General features: G+C 55.9%; 1 protein-coding gene and 2 long non-coding RNA genes across 5 annotated transcripts; 1 reads left to right on the top strand and 2 right to left on the bottom strand.

Moving 5' to 3' along the window:
• Positions 1-279: 279 nt before the first annotated feature.
• LOC135307555 (uncharacterized) lies at positions 280-18,760 on the bottom strand. 3 transcript variants are annotated; one of them, XM_064431967.1, is made up of 11 exons: positions 18,551-18,760; positions 17,248-17,319; positions 17,088-17,159; positions 16,902-17,000; positions 13,698-13,769; positions 3,179-3,250; positions 2,480-2,551; positions 2,206-2,277; positions 2,021-2,119; positions 1,281-1,443; positions 280-750 (listed from the first exon to the last, which is right to left on the bottom strand). In XM_064431967.1, the coding sequence occupies exons 1-11, from the start codon at positions 18,588-18,590 to the stop codon at positions 636-638; spliced, it is 948 nt and encodes a 315-aa protein (XP_064288037.1). In that variant the 5' UTR covers positions 18,591-18,760; the 3' UTR covers positions 280-635. The 3 variants fall into 3 exon arrangements, with proteins under 3 accessions (XP_064288037.1, XP_064288038.1, XP_064288039.1); XM_064431968.1 differs by lacking the exon at positions 18,551-18,760 and adding an exon at positions 17,993-18,096; XM_064431969.1 differs by lacking the exon at positions 2,021-2,119.
• Positions 4,976-13,383, top strand: LOC135307557 (uncharacterized). The gene is made up of 2 exons (XR_010368291.1): positions 4,976-8,265; positions 11,615-13,383. It is a non-coding gene; the product is annotated as an uncharacterized LOC135307557 (long non-coding RNA).
• On the bottom strand, positions 14,717-16,720 carry LOC135307556 (uncharacterized). The gene is made up of 3 exons (XR_010368290.1): positions 16,372-16,720; positions 15,705-15,776; positions 14,717-15,090 (listed from the first exon to the last, which is right to left on the bottom strand). It is a non-coding gene; the product is annotated as an uncharacterized LOC135307556 (long non-coding RNA).
• Positions 18,761-19,118: the final 358 nt, after the last annotated feature.

The following is a 19,118-nucleotide window of genomic DNA, read 5'->3' as shown; positions in this document are numbered from 1 at the left end:
ACACTACTCGGGAATAAATATTTAGGGGTATCTCTCTACAGTAAATAAATTTTAAAATATTTTTTAAAAAGTCAAATTTCTAAAAACGAAAAACAAATACAAAATAGTGTCACTTGTTCTCAGGAGCCCCACGCTGCTGCCTGCCCCCTGGGCTCCCCCAGCCCATCGAGACACTGCCGCTGGTCACAGCAGCCCCTGCCTGGCTCCTGCCTGCCCACACCGTGGCCATCCCCAGCTGCCCCTGGGCACGGAGCTCAGCCAGTGCTGGTGCCAGGTGGGCTTTGCTGCTGCTACCACCCAGACACTGGGGTGACAGCTCCATCTCTGTAGTGCAAGAGAAGAGCTGGGCCATCGCCTACCCTGGCAGGGCAGCAGGGCTTAACTCCAGTGTTGTTTAGAGGGCAAGGCCAGGGAGCTCAGGGGCAGAGGAAGGGATGTGTTGGTCTCAGGAGGGGCTGGAGGGTGCTGGGCTGCTCCTGGGGTCTCCAGAAGAACTTGAGAATTGGCGGGGATGGGATGCAGGGAGATCAAAAAAGGGATGAAGTCATGCTGGGGAGACCTATGGGGAGAGCAGGTGGCAGTGGGATCTACAGGGTAGTAGGAGGTTTCCTTGTAGATGGCTGATCTTCGGTTCCCTACACAGAACAGGTGAAAGGGCTGTCCAGGCCCTTATGACGGCCAGAGGAGCAGCTCAAACTGTCTGGGAGTAAGGTGCAGCCACCGTCTTTAAACTCCTGTCCAGAGGTGCTCCTGTGCAGAGAGGAGGTGGCTGAGGCCCCAGCTGCCAGTGGCACACAGTGACCCTCGTGCACAGCAGGGCCCAGAGCTGGCAAGGCTCCCCAGCACGGCTGGAGCTGCTGGCACAGCTGGGCCCAGCTGGACAGCTGCCCCTCAAGGCCCCGGCCAGCAGGGCACGGCTCTGGGCAGGGTCCCTGGCCAGGAGCGGGCCCCAGAGCGCCTCTGCCTTTCAAGGGCAACCTCGGCCCTGCTCTTTCTCCTCCCCACCTCCCTCTGCCTCTGCCCCGTGCCCCTGGGGCTGCTCTTGGCCAGGCAGCCTCAGTGGGAGCCAGCACTGGCTGCAGCCCCAGCGGGGCCCCCAGGACAAGGCCCAGCAATTGAGAGGCCAATGGAAGCACTGGGCAGCAGCAGAACCCTCAGCAGAGTTATTTGGACAATCATGGACTGGCCACAACTCCACCGCAGCCTCTCTGGGAATGTTCCCTGACTATGAGCAGCCTTTAAAGGAAGCTGTTTGAGCTAGAGATCAGCACAACACTCACCAGTTTCTCTTCCAGCAATACCAGATTGCGGCATAGCACATCATCAGGCACAGTGCCGCACCAGCCACAATGGCCATCAACTTCTTCAAACATGGTGTTACCCAGCAGAAAACTCTTGTGCTCTTCCCGATGTTGTCAGCATGTTTTGTGGTGCTGGCTGCATCTGTGGGAGCAATGGGGAGCGTGAGCCTGTGCTGAGCTGCACTGCTGAGCTGGCAGCATGGTGGATACGGGCAGGATGTTCTCTGTTTCCCCCAGAGCTGGGGCCTGCAAGCACCTTGCCGCCCCTCGGCACAGGACTGCTCATTGCCCGAGCCCCTGAGCCTGCACACTGTAATTCTTCTGTGCTGTGCCCTTCTCCTGCAGGCAATACTAGTCAAAGACATGGATAAGGACAAGGAAAATGGCCAGCGTTTTGGAGCTGCTCCAGAGCCCTCCCTCCTGCACAGAGCTGCTTCTCTGCATCTACCCAGAGAGTGGGAAATCCCAGGGGATCTCAGGCCCATGGTGCAGTTTGGGCTGCCTGTCAGCTGATGCCAAATGCCTTCCTGCAGAGGCTGGGCAGAAGCTGCAACCAGGCCAGGCTGGGAAACAGTCCTGCAGGGCGTGAAAGCAGCAGCTGTGGGGCAGTGAGGCTGCCATGGATCCCTTCCCACTGTGCCGGGCACGGCGTGTCCAGATGTGCAGCCAAAGGCCCTGGCTGCTGAGTCGCAGGGGAAGCATGAGGGAAATGCACCCACCATGGCGTCTCTCCAGATCACTCGGCATCTCCTCCATGTGTTTGGATGCCTCCAGGGACTTAGTGTCTCCTCTAGGTTTGTTCTCCATTCTCAGGGGACCTTACGAGAAATATTTCCATTTCCCAGGAATGGGTCCCACAAAACCAGGGCTCAGCCTGTGGGGTCATCAGGCAGACACTACTCACCCCTGCGAAGGGAGCTGGTCCTGCGTGCAACATCCACCAATGGACCTGGGAAAGTCCTCCCTGCAGACACACCTGAAACTCAACAGCCACAGAAGCTTCTGCCATCTCTGCTGACCTGCGCGGGCACCACTGAGCCGCAGGAGCGGTGAGGGGATGGCGCAGGCCGACGGCACACACGTGCATGGTTCTGTGCTGGCACCTGCAGCGCTGCCTCCCTGGCCAAGCTTTGGGCTCTGAGCTGGCAGCTCTCCCAGGGAGGAAAGTCTTGACCTACCCTCAGCATCTCCCAGAGGCTCAATCCTGAATGTGGGTTGGGAAGCCAGATCACTTTCACCAACCGGGTTAGCTGCAAAGAAAGGCAGGACAGAAGAGCTCCTCTGACACTGTTGAAGATTCTCCTTCAGGCCCAAGTGGCAGTGAGGGCACCTGGGTGATTGGTGCCCTCCAAGGCACTCCCTCAGCCCTGCCTCCCACTCAGGAGCAGGGGGACCTCATGCCTGCAGTGGCCCCACACTGGGATGGAAGGAGCCCCTTGCAGGGCAATCGGGGCAGAAAGGACTCCCTGGAGCTGCCAGCAGCTCTAAAGCCAGCCCTGGGCAGGGCCAGGTCTTGGCAGTGGCAGCAGGAGCAGCTCAGGCTCCCTGGGGCCAGCAAAGGAGCTGCCAAAGGCTCAGCCCCGGGGCACAGCCCTGGGCCCAGCCCCTTCCCTCTCTGCCCTTCTCCCTGGCTGCACAGAGCACACGGAAGGACACACTGGCATTGCACACGGGAGGAAGATGGACAGCTAAATGCTCCTTCCTCCCACTGACAGCAGTCCTCCACAGGTGGGATCCTTCAGGGCTCCAGATGGGAGCAGGGCAACGCTTCCAGAATTCAACAACCTTCCAACTCTTAAGGAAAGTGGGACATGCGTGACCTTTTGCCACACTGACACTGATTATTCTCTAAGTAAAAAGGGACTTTGCGAACTTGCCTCCACCATCTGCCGAGGTCTTCACACTCTCATCCAGAAAGACAAGCATGGAATCCATGTCACGATCCCAATCTAGAAGGGAGCATAAAACGGAACTGCTTCCATGCTCTGCTGGGTTCCCCTTCGGCCTTTGGGAACTGGGCACTGCAAGGGGCTCAGGTAAGGTCGTGGGAGTCAGATGTGAGTGGCCATGGCCAAAGCTGCACAGGGACCTGGGGAGCTCTGGGCTGGCTCCTGGTTAATCTCCACACCCTTTACAATCTTTGCCCCCTCTAGGCCTTGTGCAACATCCCTAGAGGGCCAGCTGGAGCAGCCCAGGGCCCTGGGGCTCTCTCCCTCCCCACTGAGGGAGACTTCCCTAAATCCCTGGGGATAACTGCAGTATGTATTGCCAGAACCACCCCCACCTCCTTCCCTACTGCAGTCCCTCTCTCCCTCCCTCTCTTGGCACAGCTCCCCCAGCCCCAGGGGAAAACAGCCAGGCCCTTACAGGACACACTGGAGCCATGCTCTACCCCTCTGTCCTTTCCCCACCATGGGCACTCCATGCAGTCACTCCCAGGTTTCGGTGTGTGTCCCCCACAGAGGGACCCCAGCAGGACTGCTCAGTACCCGAGTGCCCTGAGCCTGCTTGGGATAATTCCCCTGGGCTGTGCCAGTCTTGTCTGGGCTGTGCCCGCACTGCCAGGCACCAGACAGGGCAGCTCAAACCGTAGCAGGTCTCTGGTGCAGAGGTACAACAATTACCTCCTGGGCCTGTGCCTGGCATCGCCTCTCTTCCTGCAGCTGAGGCTGGCATGGAGCCACTGCCTTCCTGCAGAGGCTGGGCAGAAGCTGCAGCCAGGCCAGGCTGGCAAACAGCCCTGGAGGGCGTGAAAGCAGCAGTGGGGCAGCGAGGCTGCCATGGATCCCTTCCCGCTGTGCCGGGCACGGCGTGTCCAGATGTGCAGCCAAAGCCCCCGGCTGCTGAGTCCCAGGGGAAGGCTGAGAGAAATGCACCCACCATGTCCTGCCTGCAGCAATTTCTTCAGCATTTGCCTCATGCTTTTGGATGGCTCATGGGGTTTCTGGTGTCCTCTAGCTTTGTTCTTTCCCCTCGGAGGACCTTAGAGCAATAGAGTTCTATTTCCCAGGAATGGATCCCACAAAAGCAGGGCTCAGCCTGTGGGGTCAGCAGGGACACACTACTCACCCCTGCGATGGGAACCAGGCTTCTGTGTAGGAATCAGCAAAGGAGCTGGAGAAGTCCTCCCTGCAGACACACCTGGAACACAAGAGCCACAGAAGCTTCTGTCACCTGATTCCTGCCAGGTTCACAACAATTATTCCTTGGTAGCACACTGAGTACATACCTGAGAGGGGGTCAGATAGGACCAACACTTTATGCAACCAAGCTAATGAAGAAGCCTTCCCAGACACCTCATCTGGAAGGGAGCAGAGATCAGACCCATTTCCATGGTGCGCTGGAGTCCCCTTCTGCCTCAGGGAACTGGGCACTGCAAGGGGGTCAGGTAAGTTTGTGGGAGTCGGACGTGAATGGATAAGGCCAAAGCTGCACAGCAGCCTGGGGAGCTCTGGGCTGGCTCCTGGTCACACTCCAGATTCTTTTCAGGCCCTGTGAAACATCCCTGGAAAGGTGGGCGAACACCCCAGGGCCTTGCACGACTCTCTCATTTCCACTGCAGAAACCCTCCCTAAAGGCCTGAGAAAAACTACAGGCAGCCATGCCACAGGTGCCACTCATTTCACCACTCCCTGCCCCGTGACAGCTCCCCCAGCCCCAGGGGACAGGCTCAGGCCCTGTCAGGAGCCAGCGCAGCTGTGGGATCGCGCTGGCCCGCTCCCCCCTGTCTTTATGTTTGGTCCGGTCCCAGGACATCAGTTACCTGTCAATCTCCCTCACTCCTCCTTCGCTCCTCCCCAGTTTGGTTAGGTTCCTCCCCGAGTCCCTGTCCGTCATCCAGCACACTCTTCCCACCTTCTAGAAGTTTCTCTGAGTTCTGCGGGGTGATTGGACGAGGGGCCGGGGCCACTCCCCTGAGTTACTCTGGTTGGTTGTTAGGTTTGTCTGTTAATATCTTGTTACACCCCCCCTACCCCCTGATTGGTTGCTTTGTATCCCTTATAACCTGCTGTCGGGCACATTTCTCTGTCTTTCGGCGGTCCTCCCTTGGGAATTAAACCGAACTTTGGCACCCCGAAGGAACGTCTCCTGTCATTCCTGCGGACTGCAGTCTTCGTCGTTCTCCGGGATCCTCCGTCACTCCGGGCCTCCACGCCCTAGGCGCACCCCAATCCTCGAGAGGATACAGGGGGCGTCATTGTGCTGCCAGTGACGCTGGCCTCGGCCAGCCGGGTTTTCTGTCGAGGCTGACGCACTGCTGCAGTTTGGCGCCCAACGTGGGGCCCTGAGAAGATCACCAGGGCACGCGGACGAGGATTCCGGATCCCTGGACTCAGTCCGTTTGGATTCGGATCTAACCTCTGTGGCCGTCAAGCTACCCTGTGGTGAGCAGACCCCGTTTTAGGGGTGGCGCTCCCCAGGGATCGGGACCGGTAGCTCCAGCACCCAGGAGTCGGCTCCCTCCGCAGGATCCTCCCGCCTTGGACCCTTCCCGGATCAGTCGTCAAGTGTGAGTTTTTCGCTCCTTTCTCTCCCTCACCCCCGCCTTTTTAAACTCACCTCGTTTTCCGCGGTTTCATCCGCTCTGGCCGTTTTATCGGCCCATTCAATTCAAGTCCTGCAGGCCATTTTTTTTTTCTCTACCGGCATAGACCGGCGGCGGGATTTGGCGACTGTCCCTTTTCTGCACCCTCTCCTTTTTCGTTTTTCCAAGGCGGCCGGGCTTGGGTCGTCACTTAACAACAGCATGGGTGCAAAAGTCTCGACGACCCAAAAGAGGCTTGTTAGAAAAGTTCAGGGGGTTTTAGTTGTGGGGGGTTTTGATAATATTCACAAAAAGGATATTAAAATGTTGGTTGCTTGGCTCCTCTCCCAATTCCCTACCACAGACCCCGAGCAGATTCTTAACCATACGTTCTGGTCCCATGTCGTTTTAAAAGCTAACAGTATGTGCCGCTCTGGGGACTCTAAGATGTTAAAAATCGCGTATCTAAGCTCAACTATTCGGGACCTTTTACGATCTAAGAGGCAATTGGGAGAGCAGCCAACCTCACCTGGGTTCGTCCCCAGTTCGGTTGCGTGTTCTTCCCCTACCCCTTTTCCCTCTACCTCTACCCCAAGATCTGGGATCCTGAAGAGAGCAGCCCGCGATGGCAGCGCGCAGGAATTATACCATCCTCCTGGCTCTCTTCAGGGTGTCCCTTCCCCCCGCCCGAGGAGTCCTGGCCAGACTCTTCGGGATTCTCCCTGTCCCCCCTTTTCCCCAGTTAAGTGTTTAAAAAGTTCGAAATCTGTTCGTTTTTATCCTCCTCCTTCCCCTACCCCTTCGGGAGATTCACCATCACAAGATGGCGCGGATGAATCCCAAAATGGCGGAGACCTCATGGGTTTTCCCGCCGAAACGCCTCCTTCCTCCCGAAATCCCTTTCGTTCCCCGCGAAACCCTTTCCGTTTCCCTGACCCCTCCTCTTCCTCAGTTCCCTCCGCTCCGCCCTTGCCTCCGCCCCTCCCTCTGCGCGGTGCTCCGCCCCCAGCTCCACCTTTCGAAGCCTCCGCCTCTGAGGCGGGGACAACGCCATCGGTCCCCGCCCCCGTCACCGGCTCCTCCCCTTCCGCCCCGGGCCCTGGTTCCCACGCTCCCTCTTCCGGTTCCCACGCTCCATCGGGTGCTGGGGGGGGGGCTGGGGCCTGGAACCAGGGGCCGCTGCTTAACCTTTCCACGGCTCCGGTTTCTTACATCCCGGGGAGGGAAGGGAGGACCCAGGCCCAGTGGATCCCCTTTTCAAATCAAACTATCAAAGAGTTGTGTAAGGCCCAGAAGGATTACTCCAGGGACAGTGAGTTTTTCCGGGGAATCCTGAGGGCCACACTAACAGATGCCATCGTCATTCCTGCCGATCTCCGGCGGATCTTTTCGTGCTTGCTTAGCCCCTCAGAGTTCCGTCTCTGGGAGGCAAATTGGAAACGAGAGATAGGCAAGATTTTGCCTCAATTATGGCAAGATGCAAGCTCCGCCAGGGACACGGAGGGAGGAATGATTTCTACAGACCATCTTTGTGGCATCGGGGACTGGGCAGACGGGAACTACCAGGCTTGGTATATCCCTGCAGAGGCACTTAAGGCAACAACATCTGCAGCATTGAAAGCGTTCACTGCCCTTAGACCTCCTACTGCTCCCCTCATTTCATATACTAAAATTATACAAGAAGATAACGAACCGTTTCTTCTTTTTACTGAGCGGTTAAGGAAAGCAGTAGAGATGCAGGTGCGGGATGAGGCGACCCGGGAGGAAATCCTGACAGAGATGGCAGCCACCAATGCAAATCCTGCGTGCAAGGCTGCCATCCTCAGCCTCCCCTTTGACCCTCCACCGGACCTGACCCAAATGCTGCAAGTTTGCGAAAGGAAGGTGTCTGTCCTCCCCGAAAGTACTCCCAGAGGACAGCGCCCAACTCAGCGGAGAGTCGCCGCAGCAGAATCTACCACGGCAGAGGACAGTAATCCAGCACCGCATCGGACGCCCCGTCCCATCCGAAGACCACCTCCCTGCGCCGATGCTCCGTGCCACTTATGCCAAAAGACTGGGCATTGGATGCCTGACTGCCCGTTGAGGAAAGAGTTTTATAACTTTAAGTTCCATCAGAAACCTCAACGGGCCGATCAACACTCAAAAAACTAACTCAAGAGCGCGAGGCCTCCCCGCGCAAAGATAAAAGTAGGGCGGAGAACTTTCCATCTCGCGGGGGGGGAGGAGGAGGGGAACAGCCGGAGGCGGTTCCCCAGGTTAATCCGCCTACGTTGTCAAATCCACAGGACTCGACTACTTCATATCCAATACTGACTACCACTTCTAATATCTCTCCGTACAGGCTCCAGCTCATCGAGCCCTTACACCTGACAGACACCAGTTTCCGGGAAGTCTCCGTCTCGCCAGACGCACAAGGTACTTGGTGGCGGGTCAAATGTAAGTATGTCGTTGTCGGAGACACGAAATACACCCCACCACACATCAACATCTTGCCAGGGGTGGTGTCCACACATATACACCTATTCTCTGTCGTCCTGCATTGCACACAACCACCCATCTTTCTGCCCAAGGGCCAGGTGATTGCGCAAGCGATCCCTGTCCCAGAAATCTGTCATTCCACCACTGACACAGAGGTAACACCTACCGTGGCTTGGTCTCAATTTGTCACCGGGGACAAGCCACGGCTCACCTGCCACATACAGAAGGATGGGGAGGCCACCACATTACATGGACTCTTGGACACCGGGGCAGATGTGACGATCATTCCCGCAAGGGAATGGCCGGCACATTGGGAGCTACAAAACGTGGCTGGAAAAATCCAGGGTGTCGGGGGGGTCCAATTGGCGAAGCAATCTCGGAGTTTCGTTCAAATTATGGGGCCAGACGGGCAATTGGCCTCTGTTCGCCCGTTTGTTTTAAATTATTCGGAACCCCTGTGGGGAAGAGACCTCCTTGCCCAATGGGGAGCCAAAATTGACCTACCATCGGCTCCTCCGGTTTTTCGGGCAGCGGTCACTGAGGGGCGCCCTACCCAGAAACTTAATTGGAAATCAGATGTCCCTGTCTGGGTAGAGCAGTGGCCGCTTTCTAAACAAAAACTTAAGGCGCTTCAGGAGCTCGTGGAGGAGCAGTTACAGAAGGGTCATCTGGTGGAGTCCACGTCACCGTGGAACTCCCCAGTCTTTGTCATCAAAAAGCCCAATAAGAACAAGTGGCGGCTCCTCCACGACCTCCGCAAAATTAATGACATCATTGAAGATATGGGGTCTCTTCAACCAGGGATGCCGTCCCCGGCGATGCTCCCTCAAAACCATCAATTGGCTGTCATCGATATAAAAGATTGCTTTTTCCAAATTCCCCTCCATCCGGATGATGCCCCACGTTTCGCCTTCTCGGTTCCCACCATCAACCGAGAAGCCCCAAGGAGGAGGTATCATTGGACAGTATTACCACAAGGCATGAAGAACTCGCCGGTAATCTGCCAATGGTACGTGTCCTCCTTGCTGTCCCCGGTGCGTGCTGCAATGCCGGAAGTCACAATCCAACATTACATGGACGACATCTTAGTTTGCGCTCCGACAGACGACATGCTTACACATGCGCTTGACCTGACAATCAATTCATTGATTGCTGCAGGGTTCGAGCTGCAACAGGACAAGATTCAGCGGATGCCGCCCTGGAAATACCTGGGCCTAGAAATTGGCCGCCGTACTATTGTACCTCAAAAAATATCAATTCGGCCAAACATTCGGACACTCGCTGATGTCCAGCAACTGTGTGGGGCTTTAAATTGGGTGAGACCTTGGCTGGGTGTTTCCACCGAGGACCTGGCCCCCCTTTTCAATTTATTGAAAGGGGGAGAGGAGCTTAGTTCTCCGAGGTCTCTCACCCCAGAGGCACAGGCAGCATTAGAAAAGATCCAGACGTCCATTTCCAGTCGGCAGGCTCATCGATACCGTCCCGAGCTGCCATTCAAATTTATCATCCTGGGAAGATTGCCACACCTCCACGGGGTGATTTTTCAATGGGACTCTAACATCAAACGGGACCAAGGGGCGAAGGATCCACTCTTGATCATAGAGTGGGTTTTCCTAAGCCACCACAGGTCCAAAAGAATGACCAAGCCACAGGAGCTGGTGGCAGAACTCATCCGCAAAGCACGCCTGCGGATCCGGGAGTTAGCAGGTGTGGATTTTGACTGCATTCACGTTCCGATCCAACTGAGCTCAGGTAATTTTACTAAGGCAATGTTAGAACACCTTCTGCAGGAAAATGAAGCATTACAGTTTGCACTCGACAGCTTCTCCGGCCAAATTTCTATCCACAAACCATCACACAAATTCTTTAATTCGGACATTCAATTCCATCTTTCGATAAAATCCATTCAGAGTCGAACTCCCCTCGAAGCCCTGACAGTTTTCACAGACGCGTCCGGAGCATCCCACAAGTCAGTAATGACTTGGAAGGATCCTCAGACTCAGCAGTGGGAGGCTGATGTTAAAGTAGTTCTGGGGTCTCCCCAGATCGCTGAGTTGGACGCTGTCGTCCGGGCTTTTGAGAAGTTCGCTGAGCCTTTTAATTTGGTAACTGATTCGGCTTATGTAGCCGGAGTTGTTTCTCGAGCTGAGAGTGCAATCTTGCAGGAGGTCTCCAACAATGCCTTGTTTCTTTTGCTCTCGAAATTAATTCGACTAGTCTCCCACCGAGAGCAACCATACTACGTGATGCACGTCAGGTCCCACACCGAGCTACCGGGGTTCATCATGGAGGGAAACAGGAGAGCTGATGCTCTTGCTGCTCCTGCCCAGGTGGCCCCCCTCCCGTGCGTGTTCGAGCAAGCCAAGCTCAGCCACCAGCTCTTCCATCAGAATGCTCCTGGCCTTGTTAGACAGTTTAAGATCTCTCGGGAACAGGCCAGAGCAATTGTGGCAACATGTCCCCAGTGCCAAGCCTTCCAACTTCCATCCATTCCATCAGGCACCAACCCCCGAGGTCTATCAAGTTGTGAGGTGTGGCAGATGGATGTCACTCATGTCCCGGAATTCGGACGTCTTTCTTACGTACATGTGTCTATCGACACCTTTTCTAATGCAGTCTATGCCTCTGCCCACGCAGGGGAGAAGGCCAATGACGTTAAAAAACATTTATTGCTGGCCTTCTCTGTGTTGGGCATCCCAAAGTGCATAAAAACAGACAATGGCCCGGCGTACAAGTCCAGGGAGTTGCGAAGCTTCCTGCAGCAATGGGGAATAGAGCATAAGACCAGCATCCCCTATTCCCCGACAGGCCAAGCCATGGTGGAGAGAGCCCATCAGAGCCTGAAAAACACCCTACACCATCAGCATTCGGCAATGAAGATGGACTCCCCGCAGACCCGCCTTGCTCGAGCTTTATATACCATCAATTTCCTAAATTGCTCGTTTGATAATTTAAACCCACCTGTCGTGCGTCATTTTGGCGAAAACAAAAGTCTAAAACCGGAGACAAAGCCACCAGTCTTGATAAAGGACCCGGAAACATGGAAAACGGAGGGGCCGTTTGACCTGGTGACCTGGGGGAGGGGATATGCTTGCGTATCCACCCCCTCAGGTCCCAAATGGGTTCCTTCAAAGTGGGTCAGGCCCTTCCTGCCCAAAAAGCAGGTGTCTGTAGGTACGGTTCCCCAAGTTCAAGAGTCCTGCTGGAGGCGTAGGCGGAAACCCTTTGAGGGAGACTTAGATGTCCTGGGGTCAGAATTTTGATTTCTTTCATTTATATATTTTATTTTATTTATCTACTGTTTTAGGGCCCATGCTATGGCAGCCCCACTGGAGACTGCACGACTCACGGCCTTCGTCATCATTCTCTCACTCCTTGCGCTACCATCTACGCCGTGGGTCGTTCCCCAGCCAAGAAAAAACGTTTGGAAAACTCTCGCCGACGCCCTCGGTCAAGACAGTCTCTGCCTCACCACCGCATCAGCAGCAGACCCCTTGTCCACCTGCCTTGTGGGGATCCCGTCTCTTCCAGATGAGTTGCCCTTGTCCCTCCGTGATTCTCTAGAACCTTTTTTCAATAATAAAATCAACCGCCCCTCTGACCCTAACCCCAATGTTGTCTGGAGGAGATTTGCCAGCAAATTAAATCAGTCCAAGACCGAACCCCTAGAATTTAAATTGCTCGGGTCCTCCACATTTTATTTTTGTATTCAATTCTTCCCTTACTCCGACCTAGACACTTCCCTACAAATTGCAAATATCACCGCAAATGTCTCACTTTGCCCTTCCCTGTCACAGATTACAACCTCGATTACCCAGGACTTTAAACCTCGCTCTCTACCCAATGGTTATTTTTTCATTTGTGGGGACCGAGCTTGGCAAGGCATCCCCTCTCGCCTTCTCGGAGGCCCATGTACTATCGGCCGGCTGTCGCTGTTCACACCCAGCACAAGTCAAATTGTTAATTGGCAGAAGATAGAAGTCGCACCAAATTCGAATCGGACAAGACGAGATTTAACTAATTTGGACAGTTCGTGCGACGAAGAAATTTTCCATTGGAGTAAGCCAGAGGAGGTGGCATGGATCACCTTCCTCCCCTGGGTGGCAGTCGCTCAATCATTAGGCGAATTAGGCCACCTCGAGTGCTGGGTGGCGAAACAAGCAAATCTTACATCAGCCGCGCTAAGTGACCTTCTACAAGACGAGGAAATCACAAGGCAGGCCACTTTGCAGAACAGAGCAGCAATAGATTTTCTATTGCTGCTCCATGACCATCGCTGCCAGGACTTTGAGGGGCTCTGCTGCTTGAATTTGACTTCTAAGGCCGAGGACGTCCGTCTCGCCATTGACCAGATGCGAGAGATGATCAGCAAAATCAAGGAAGACTCCGCGGACTGGCTGGGGAACTTGTTCTCAGGATGGGGACTGTCAGGGTGGCTTGGGTCGGTGTTAAAAACTATTATTTCAGTTGTGTTTGTTGTTTTACTGGTTCTTATCGTTATTTCAATTTTATGGACAATTCTTAAGAGACTCATGATTAAGTTGACTGCCCCAGCGGTCGTAAACCATGTGATGGAGCTTCAGCCATCAGAAGGAGAAGAAGATCTACGGTACGAAGACTTTGGTTACGACTGCTGGGAAGAAGATGTTTAGTTCCGTTTATTTTTCTTTATTTTTAAACAAAAAAGGGGGAGATGTGGGATCGCGCTGGCCCGCTCCCCCCTGTCTTTATGTTTGGTCCGGTCCCAGGACATCAGTTACCTGTCAATCTCCCTCACTCCTCCTTCGCTCCTCCCCAGTTTGGTTAGGTTCCTCCCCGAGTCCCTGTCCGTCATCCAGCACACTCTTCCCACCTTCTAGAAGTTTCTCTGAGTTCTGCGGGGTGATTGGACGAGGGGCCGGGGCCACTCCCCTGAGTTACTCTGGTTGGTTGTTAGGTTTGTCTGTTAATATCTTGTTACACCCCCCCTACCCCCTGATTGGTTGCTTTGTATCCCTTATAACCTGCTGTCGGGCACATTTCTCTGTCTTTCGGCGGTCCTCCCTTGGGAATTAAACCGAACTTTGGCACCCCGAAGGAACGTCTCCTGTCATTCCTGCGGACTGCAGTCTTCGTCGTTCTCCGGGATCCTCCGTCACTCCGGGCCTCCACGCCCTAGGCGCACCCCAATCCTCGAGAGGATACAGGGGGCGTCATTGTGCTGCCAGTGACGCTGGCCTCGGCCAGCCGGGTTTTCTGTCGAGGCTGACGCACTGCATGGGGTTTCTGGTGTCCTCTAGCTTTGTTCTTTCCCCTCGGAGGACCTTAGAGCAATAGAGTTCTATTTCCCAGGAATGGATCCCACAAAAGCAGGGCTCAGCCTGTGGGGTCAGCAGGGACACACTACTCACCCCTGCGATGGGAACCAGGCTTCTGTGTAGGAATCAGCAAAGGAGCTGGAGAAGTCCTCCCTGCAGACACACCTGGAACACAAGAGCCACAGAAGCTTCTGTCACCTGATTCCTGCCAGGTTCACAACAATTATTCCTTGGTAGCACACTGAGTACATACCTGAGAGGGGGTCAGATAGGACCAACACTTTATGCAACCAAGCTAATGAAGAAGCCTTCCCAGACACCTCATCTGGAAGGGAGCAGAGATCAGACCCATTTCCATGGTGCGCTGGAGTCCCCTTCTGCCTCAGGGAACTGGGCACTGCAAGGGGGTCAGGTAAGTTTGTGGGAGTCGGACGTGAATGGATAAGGCCAAAGCTGCACAGCAGCCTGGGGAGCTCTGGGCTGGCTCCTGGTCACACTCCAGATTCTTTTCAGGCCCTGTGAAACATCCCTGGAAAGGTGGGCGAACACCCCAGGGCCTTGCACGACTCTCTCATTTCCACTGCAGAAACCCTCCCTAAAGGCCTGAGAAAAACTACAGGCAGCCATGCCACAGGTGCCACTCATTTCACCACTCCCTGCCCCGTGACAGCTCCCCCAGCCCCAGGGGACAGGCTCAGGCCCTGTCAGGAGCCAGCGCAGCCCCTGCCCAGTCGGGAGCCAGGGCTGGCTCTGGCCCTGGGCTGGCGGCAGGGCTCCCGCTCGGGGCTGCTCCTGTGCCTTGGGCCTCTGGGCACTCAGGGCCAGCTCCGCAGCAGCTGCAGCACGAGGGACGTTGCTGCACCAGTCCCGTTTCCCCGGGGCTCTGAACCAGCTCCAGAGGCCTGGAAGCCGAGGCGCCTCCAGCTTTGGCTGCTGCCGGACTGGGCAAGGGCAGGCCCTGGGGGAAGAGCTGCTGCCACACAGCCCCGGCCAGGGCTGAGCCCAGCACAGCAATTACCTACTGTGCCTGTGCCCGTGTCTGCCATCGCCTTCCTCCCTGCTGCAGGGGCTGCCAATGAGCCACTGCTTCCTTGGGGAAACACCTCCTTCAGCCCTGCCTTTTGGTCCATCACTTGAGAAACAAAAAAGGACAGTTGGATCATGGAACAATTCCCCATTTCTTTGCTGGCATCTTCAGGGCAGCATGCTTATCAAAAATGGGGAAAAGATTCACAAAATATCTGGGCTTTTGTGGCTGGGCCAGGGCCCTCCCTTCCCCAGACAGCTGCCAGCGCTGAGCAGAAATCACGAGTGGATCGCGCAGGGCAAGGGCACACACGTGCACGGTTCTGTGCTGGCACCAGCTTTGGGCTCTTGAGCTGGCAGCTCTCCCAGGGGAAAGGCCTTGACCTACCCTCAGCATCTCCCAGAGACTCAATCCTGAACGTGGGTTGGGAAGCCAGATCACTTTCACCAACCAGGTTAGCTGCAAAGAAAGGCAGGACAGAACAGCTCCTGTGACACTGTTGAAGATTCTCCTTCAAGCCCAAGTGGCAGTGAGGGCACCTGGGTGATTGGTGCCCTCCAAGGCACTCCCTCAGCACTGCCTCCCACTCAGGAGCAGGGGGACCTCGTGCCTGCAGTGGCCCCACACTGGCATGGAAGGAGCCCCTTGCAGGGCAGTGGGGGCAGAAAGGACTCCCTGGAGCTGCCAGCAGCTCTAAACCCAGCCACGGGCAGGGCCAGGGCTTGGCAGTGGCAGCAGGAGCAGCTCAGGCTCCCTGGGGCTGGCAAAGGAGCTGCCAAAGGCTCAGCCCCGGGGCACAGCCCTGGGCCCAGCCCCTTCCCTCTCTGCTTTTCTCCCTGGCTGCACAGAGCACATGGAAGGACACACTGGCATTGCACACGGGAGGAAGATGGACAGATAAATGCTCCCACTGACAGCAATCCTGTGGTATCCTTCAGAGCTCCAGAAAGGAGCAGGGCAAGATTTCCTGAACTGATCAACCTTCAGAGGAACTTAAGGGAAATGCCACTTGACTCAGCTCTTGTCACATTCACACTGATTATTCTGTCAGGAAATGTACATTGAGAACTTGCCTCCAACATCTGGCAAGGTCTTCAAACCACCATTCACCAGTGTTTCCAAGTAATTTAAGACGTGATCCTCATCTAAAAAGGAGCGGAGATCAGAACCATTTCCATGGTGTGCTGGGATCCCTTTCTGCCTTAAGGAACTGGGCACTGCAAGGGGGTTGGGTCAGTCTGTGGGAGCCTGTGGCTCCTGGTCACACTCCACACACTTCCCATGTCTTTTGCAACATCCCTGGAGGGGCTGCTGGAGCAGCCCAGGGCCCTGGGCCTCCCTCATTCCCACACAGGAACCCCTCACTAAATGCTTGGGGAAAACTGCAACAGGCAGTGCCACAACTATCCCTCCCAACCTCTGTCCCTCCCTCCTGCTTGCCCACCTGCCCATGGAACAGCTCCCACAGCCCAAGGGGACATAACCAGGCTCTCTCAGGACACTCTGGAGCCTTGCTCACATCCTCTGCCCATTCCTCACCATGGGCACCACATGCACTCACTTCCAGTTTTCAGGACATGTCTCCCATGGAGGGACCCCAGCAGGACTGCTCAGTACCCGAGTGCCCTGAGCCTGCTCGGCATAGTTCCCCTGTGCTGTGCCAGTCTTGTCTGGGCTGTGCCTGCACTGACAGGCAGCTCTAGCCTCAGCAGGGCTCAGGCCCAGAGGCACAGCAATTACCTCCTGGGACTCTGCCTGGCATCTCTTCCCTTCCTTCAGGAAATGCCACCTTCCACAGAGCCTCTCTGTCCATCCCTTGAGAAAGGAACAGGCACAGCTAGATCAGATGGAATCATTATGCACAGGGGAGGTGGCCTCTTCAGGAGGCAACACATGTCCCAGTCATGGATAAGGATCAGGAAAATCCTGATCCCTCCAGTGCCTTGGGGCTGGCTATGGCCCTCCCTCCTCCAAGCAGCCACCCCTCCAGATGGGCCTGGGAATTGGGAAATTGCAGAGGATTTCAGGCCAGTGGTGCAGTTTGGGCTGCCTGTCAGCTGATGCCAAATGCCTTCCTGCAGGGGCTGGGCAGAAGCTGCAGCCAGGCCAGGCTGGGAAACAGCCCTGCAGGGCGTGAAAGCAGCAGCAGCAGCGGGGCAGCGAGGCTGCCATGGATCCCTTCCCGCTGTGCCGGGCACGGCGTGTCCAGATGTGCAGCCAAAGGCCCCGGCTGCTGAGTCCCAGGGTAAGGCAGAGGGAAATGCTCTCACCATGCCCTTTGTGCAGTTCTGTCACGATGTGTTTCAGGATGTTGTTTGGCTCGTGGGGTTTCTTCTGTCCTTTGCCTTTGTTCTTCCTTCTCAGAGGACCTTAAGAGAAAGTAGTTCCGTTTCCCAGGAATGGATCCCACAAAAGCAGGGCTCAGCCTGTGGGGTCAGCAGGAGCACACTACTCACCCCTGCCATGGGAGCCAGTCTTCTTTGTAGGAATCAGCAAAGGAGCTGGAGAAGTCCTCCCTGCAGACACACCTGTAACACAAGAGCCACAGAAGCTTCTGTCACCTGGGTCCTGCCAGGTTGTCAACAATTATTCCTAGGTGGCACACTGAGAACATACCTGCAGGAGACTCCAAGGGCTTCAAAACTTTATGCAGCCAAGCTAATGGAGAAGCCTTCTGAGCAACCTCAGCTAGATCGGAGCACAGATGAGAACATTTTTCAGGGTGTGCTGGGATCCCCTTCTGCCACAGGGAACTGGGCACTGCAAGGGGGTCGGGTAAGGCCGTGCGAGCTGGATGTGAATGGACATGGCCAAAGCTGCACAGGGGCCTTAGGAACTCTGGACTGGCTCCTGGTGCCTCTTTTCATGCCCTTTGCAACATCCCTGGAGGAGCTGCTGGAGCAGCCCAGGGCCCTGGGGCTCTCTCTCACTCCCACACCTGAAACTCTTGCTGAAGCACTGGGAAAACTGCAGCAGGCAGTGCCACAACTAACCCTCTATCCCTCCTGCCCTTTCTCCCTCCCTTTCTACCTTCTTCTGTCTCTCCATCTCTCTTTTCCCCTGGAACAAATCCCACAGCCCAAGGTCACATAGTCAAGCCCTCTCGGACACACTGGAGCCTTGCTCTCCCTCTCTGTCCTTTCCCCACCATGGGCAGCCCGTGCAGTTGCTTCCAGGTTTCAGGAAGTGTCTCCCATGGAGGGACCCCAGCAGGACTGCCCAGTACCCGAGTGCCCTGAGCCTGCTCAGGATAATTCCCCTGGGCTGTGCCTGTCTTCTCTGGGCTGTGGCTGCACTGCCAGGCAGCAGAGAGGGCAGCTCAAGCCTCAGCAGGGCTCAGGCCCAGAGGCACAGCAATTACCTCCTGTGCCTGTGCCTGGCATGGCCTCCCTTCCTGCAGCAGAGGCTGGCACAGAACCACTGCTTCCTCCAGGAAATGCTGCCTTCTGCACAGCCTCTCCATCCACTTCTGGAGGAAGGAAGAGGGACAGCTGGATCAGGTGGGGCTGTTCCCCACTGGGGAGGTGGCGCCTTCAGGAGGGAATGCTTGTCAAAGACATGGCTAAGAATAAGGAAATCCCTATAAACTTTCTGGGTAGGCCAGGGTCCTCCCTTCTCCAAACTGCTGCCCTTTCTCTTCTACCCGGCAACTGCAAAATTGCAGGGGATCTCAGGCCTGTGGTGCAATTGGGCGGCCTGTCAGCTGATGCCAAATGCCTTCTTGCAGGGGCTGGGCACAAGCTGCAACCTAGCCAGGCTGGGAAACAGCCCTGGAGGGCGTGAAAGCAGCAGCAGCAGCAGCGGGGCAGCGAGGCTGCCATGGATCCCTTCCCACTGTGCCGGGCACGGCGTGTCCAGATGTGCAGCCAAAGCCCCCGTCTGCTGAGTCCCAGGGTAAGGCAGAGGGAAATGCACCCACCTTCTCCTGCCTGCTGCATTTCCTTCAGCATTTGCCTCATGTTTTCGGATGGCTCATGGGGTTTCTGGTGTCCTGTAGCTTTGTTCTTCGCCCGCGGAGGACCTTAGAGCAACAGAATTCCATTTCCCAGGAATGGATCCAACAGCAGCAGGGCTCAGCCTGTGGGGTCAGCAGGGACACACTACTCACCTCTGCGATGGTTGCCAGGCTTCTGTGTAGGAATCAGCAAAGGAGCTGGAGAAGTCCTCCCTGCAGACACACCTGTAACTCAACAGCCACAGAAGCTTCTGCCATCTCTGCTGATCTGCACGGGCACCACTGAGCCGCAGGAGCGGTGAGGGAATCAAACAGGGCGAGGGCACACACGTGCATGGTTCTGTGCTGGCACCTGCAGCGATGCCCCCCTGGCCCAGCTTTGGGCTCTGAGCTGGCAGCTCTCCCAGGGGAAAGGCCTTGACCTACCCTCGGCATCTCCCACAGCCTCAGTCCTGGACGTGGCTTGGGAAGCTGCACCACCTTCACCAGCAGGTTCAGCTGCAAAGAAAGGCAGGACTGAAGACCTGTAAAT

Source organism: Passer domesticus, chromosome 9, assembly GCF_036417665.1.
Source record: "Passer domesticus isolate bPasDom1 chromosome 9, bPasDom1.hap1, whole genome shotgun sequence".
NCBI classification, from domain to species: domain Eukaryota; kingdom Metazoa; phylum Chordata; class Aves; order Passeriformes; family Passeridae; genus Passer; species Passer domesticus.
Note: the sequence above shows the minus strand (reverse complement) of the source record. Positions and strands in the feature narration are given on the sequence as shown.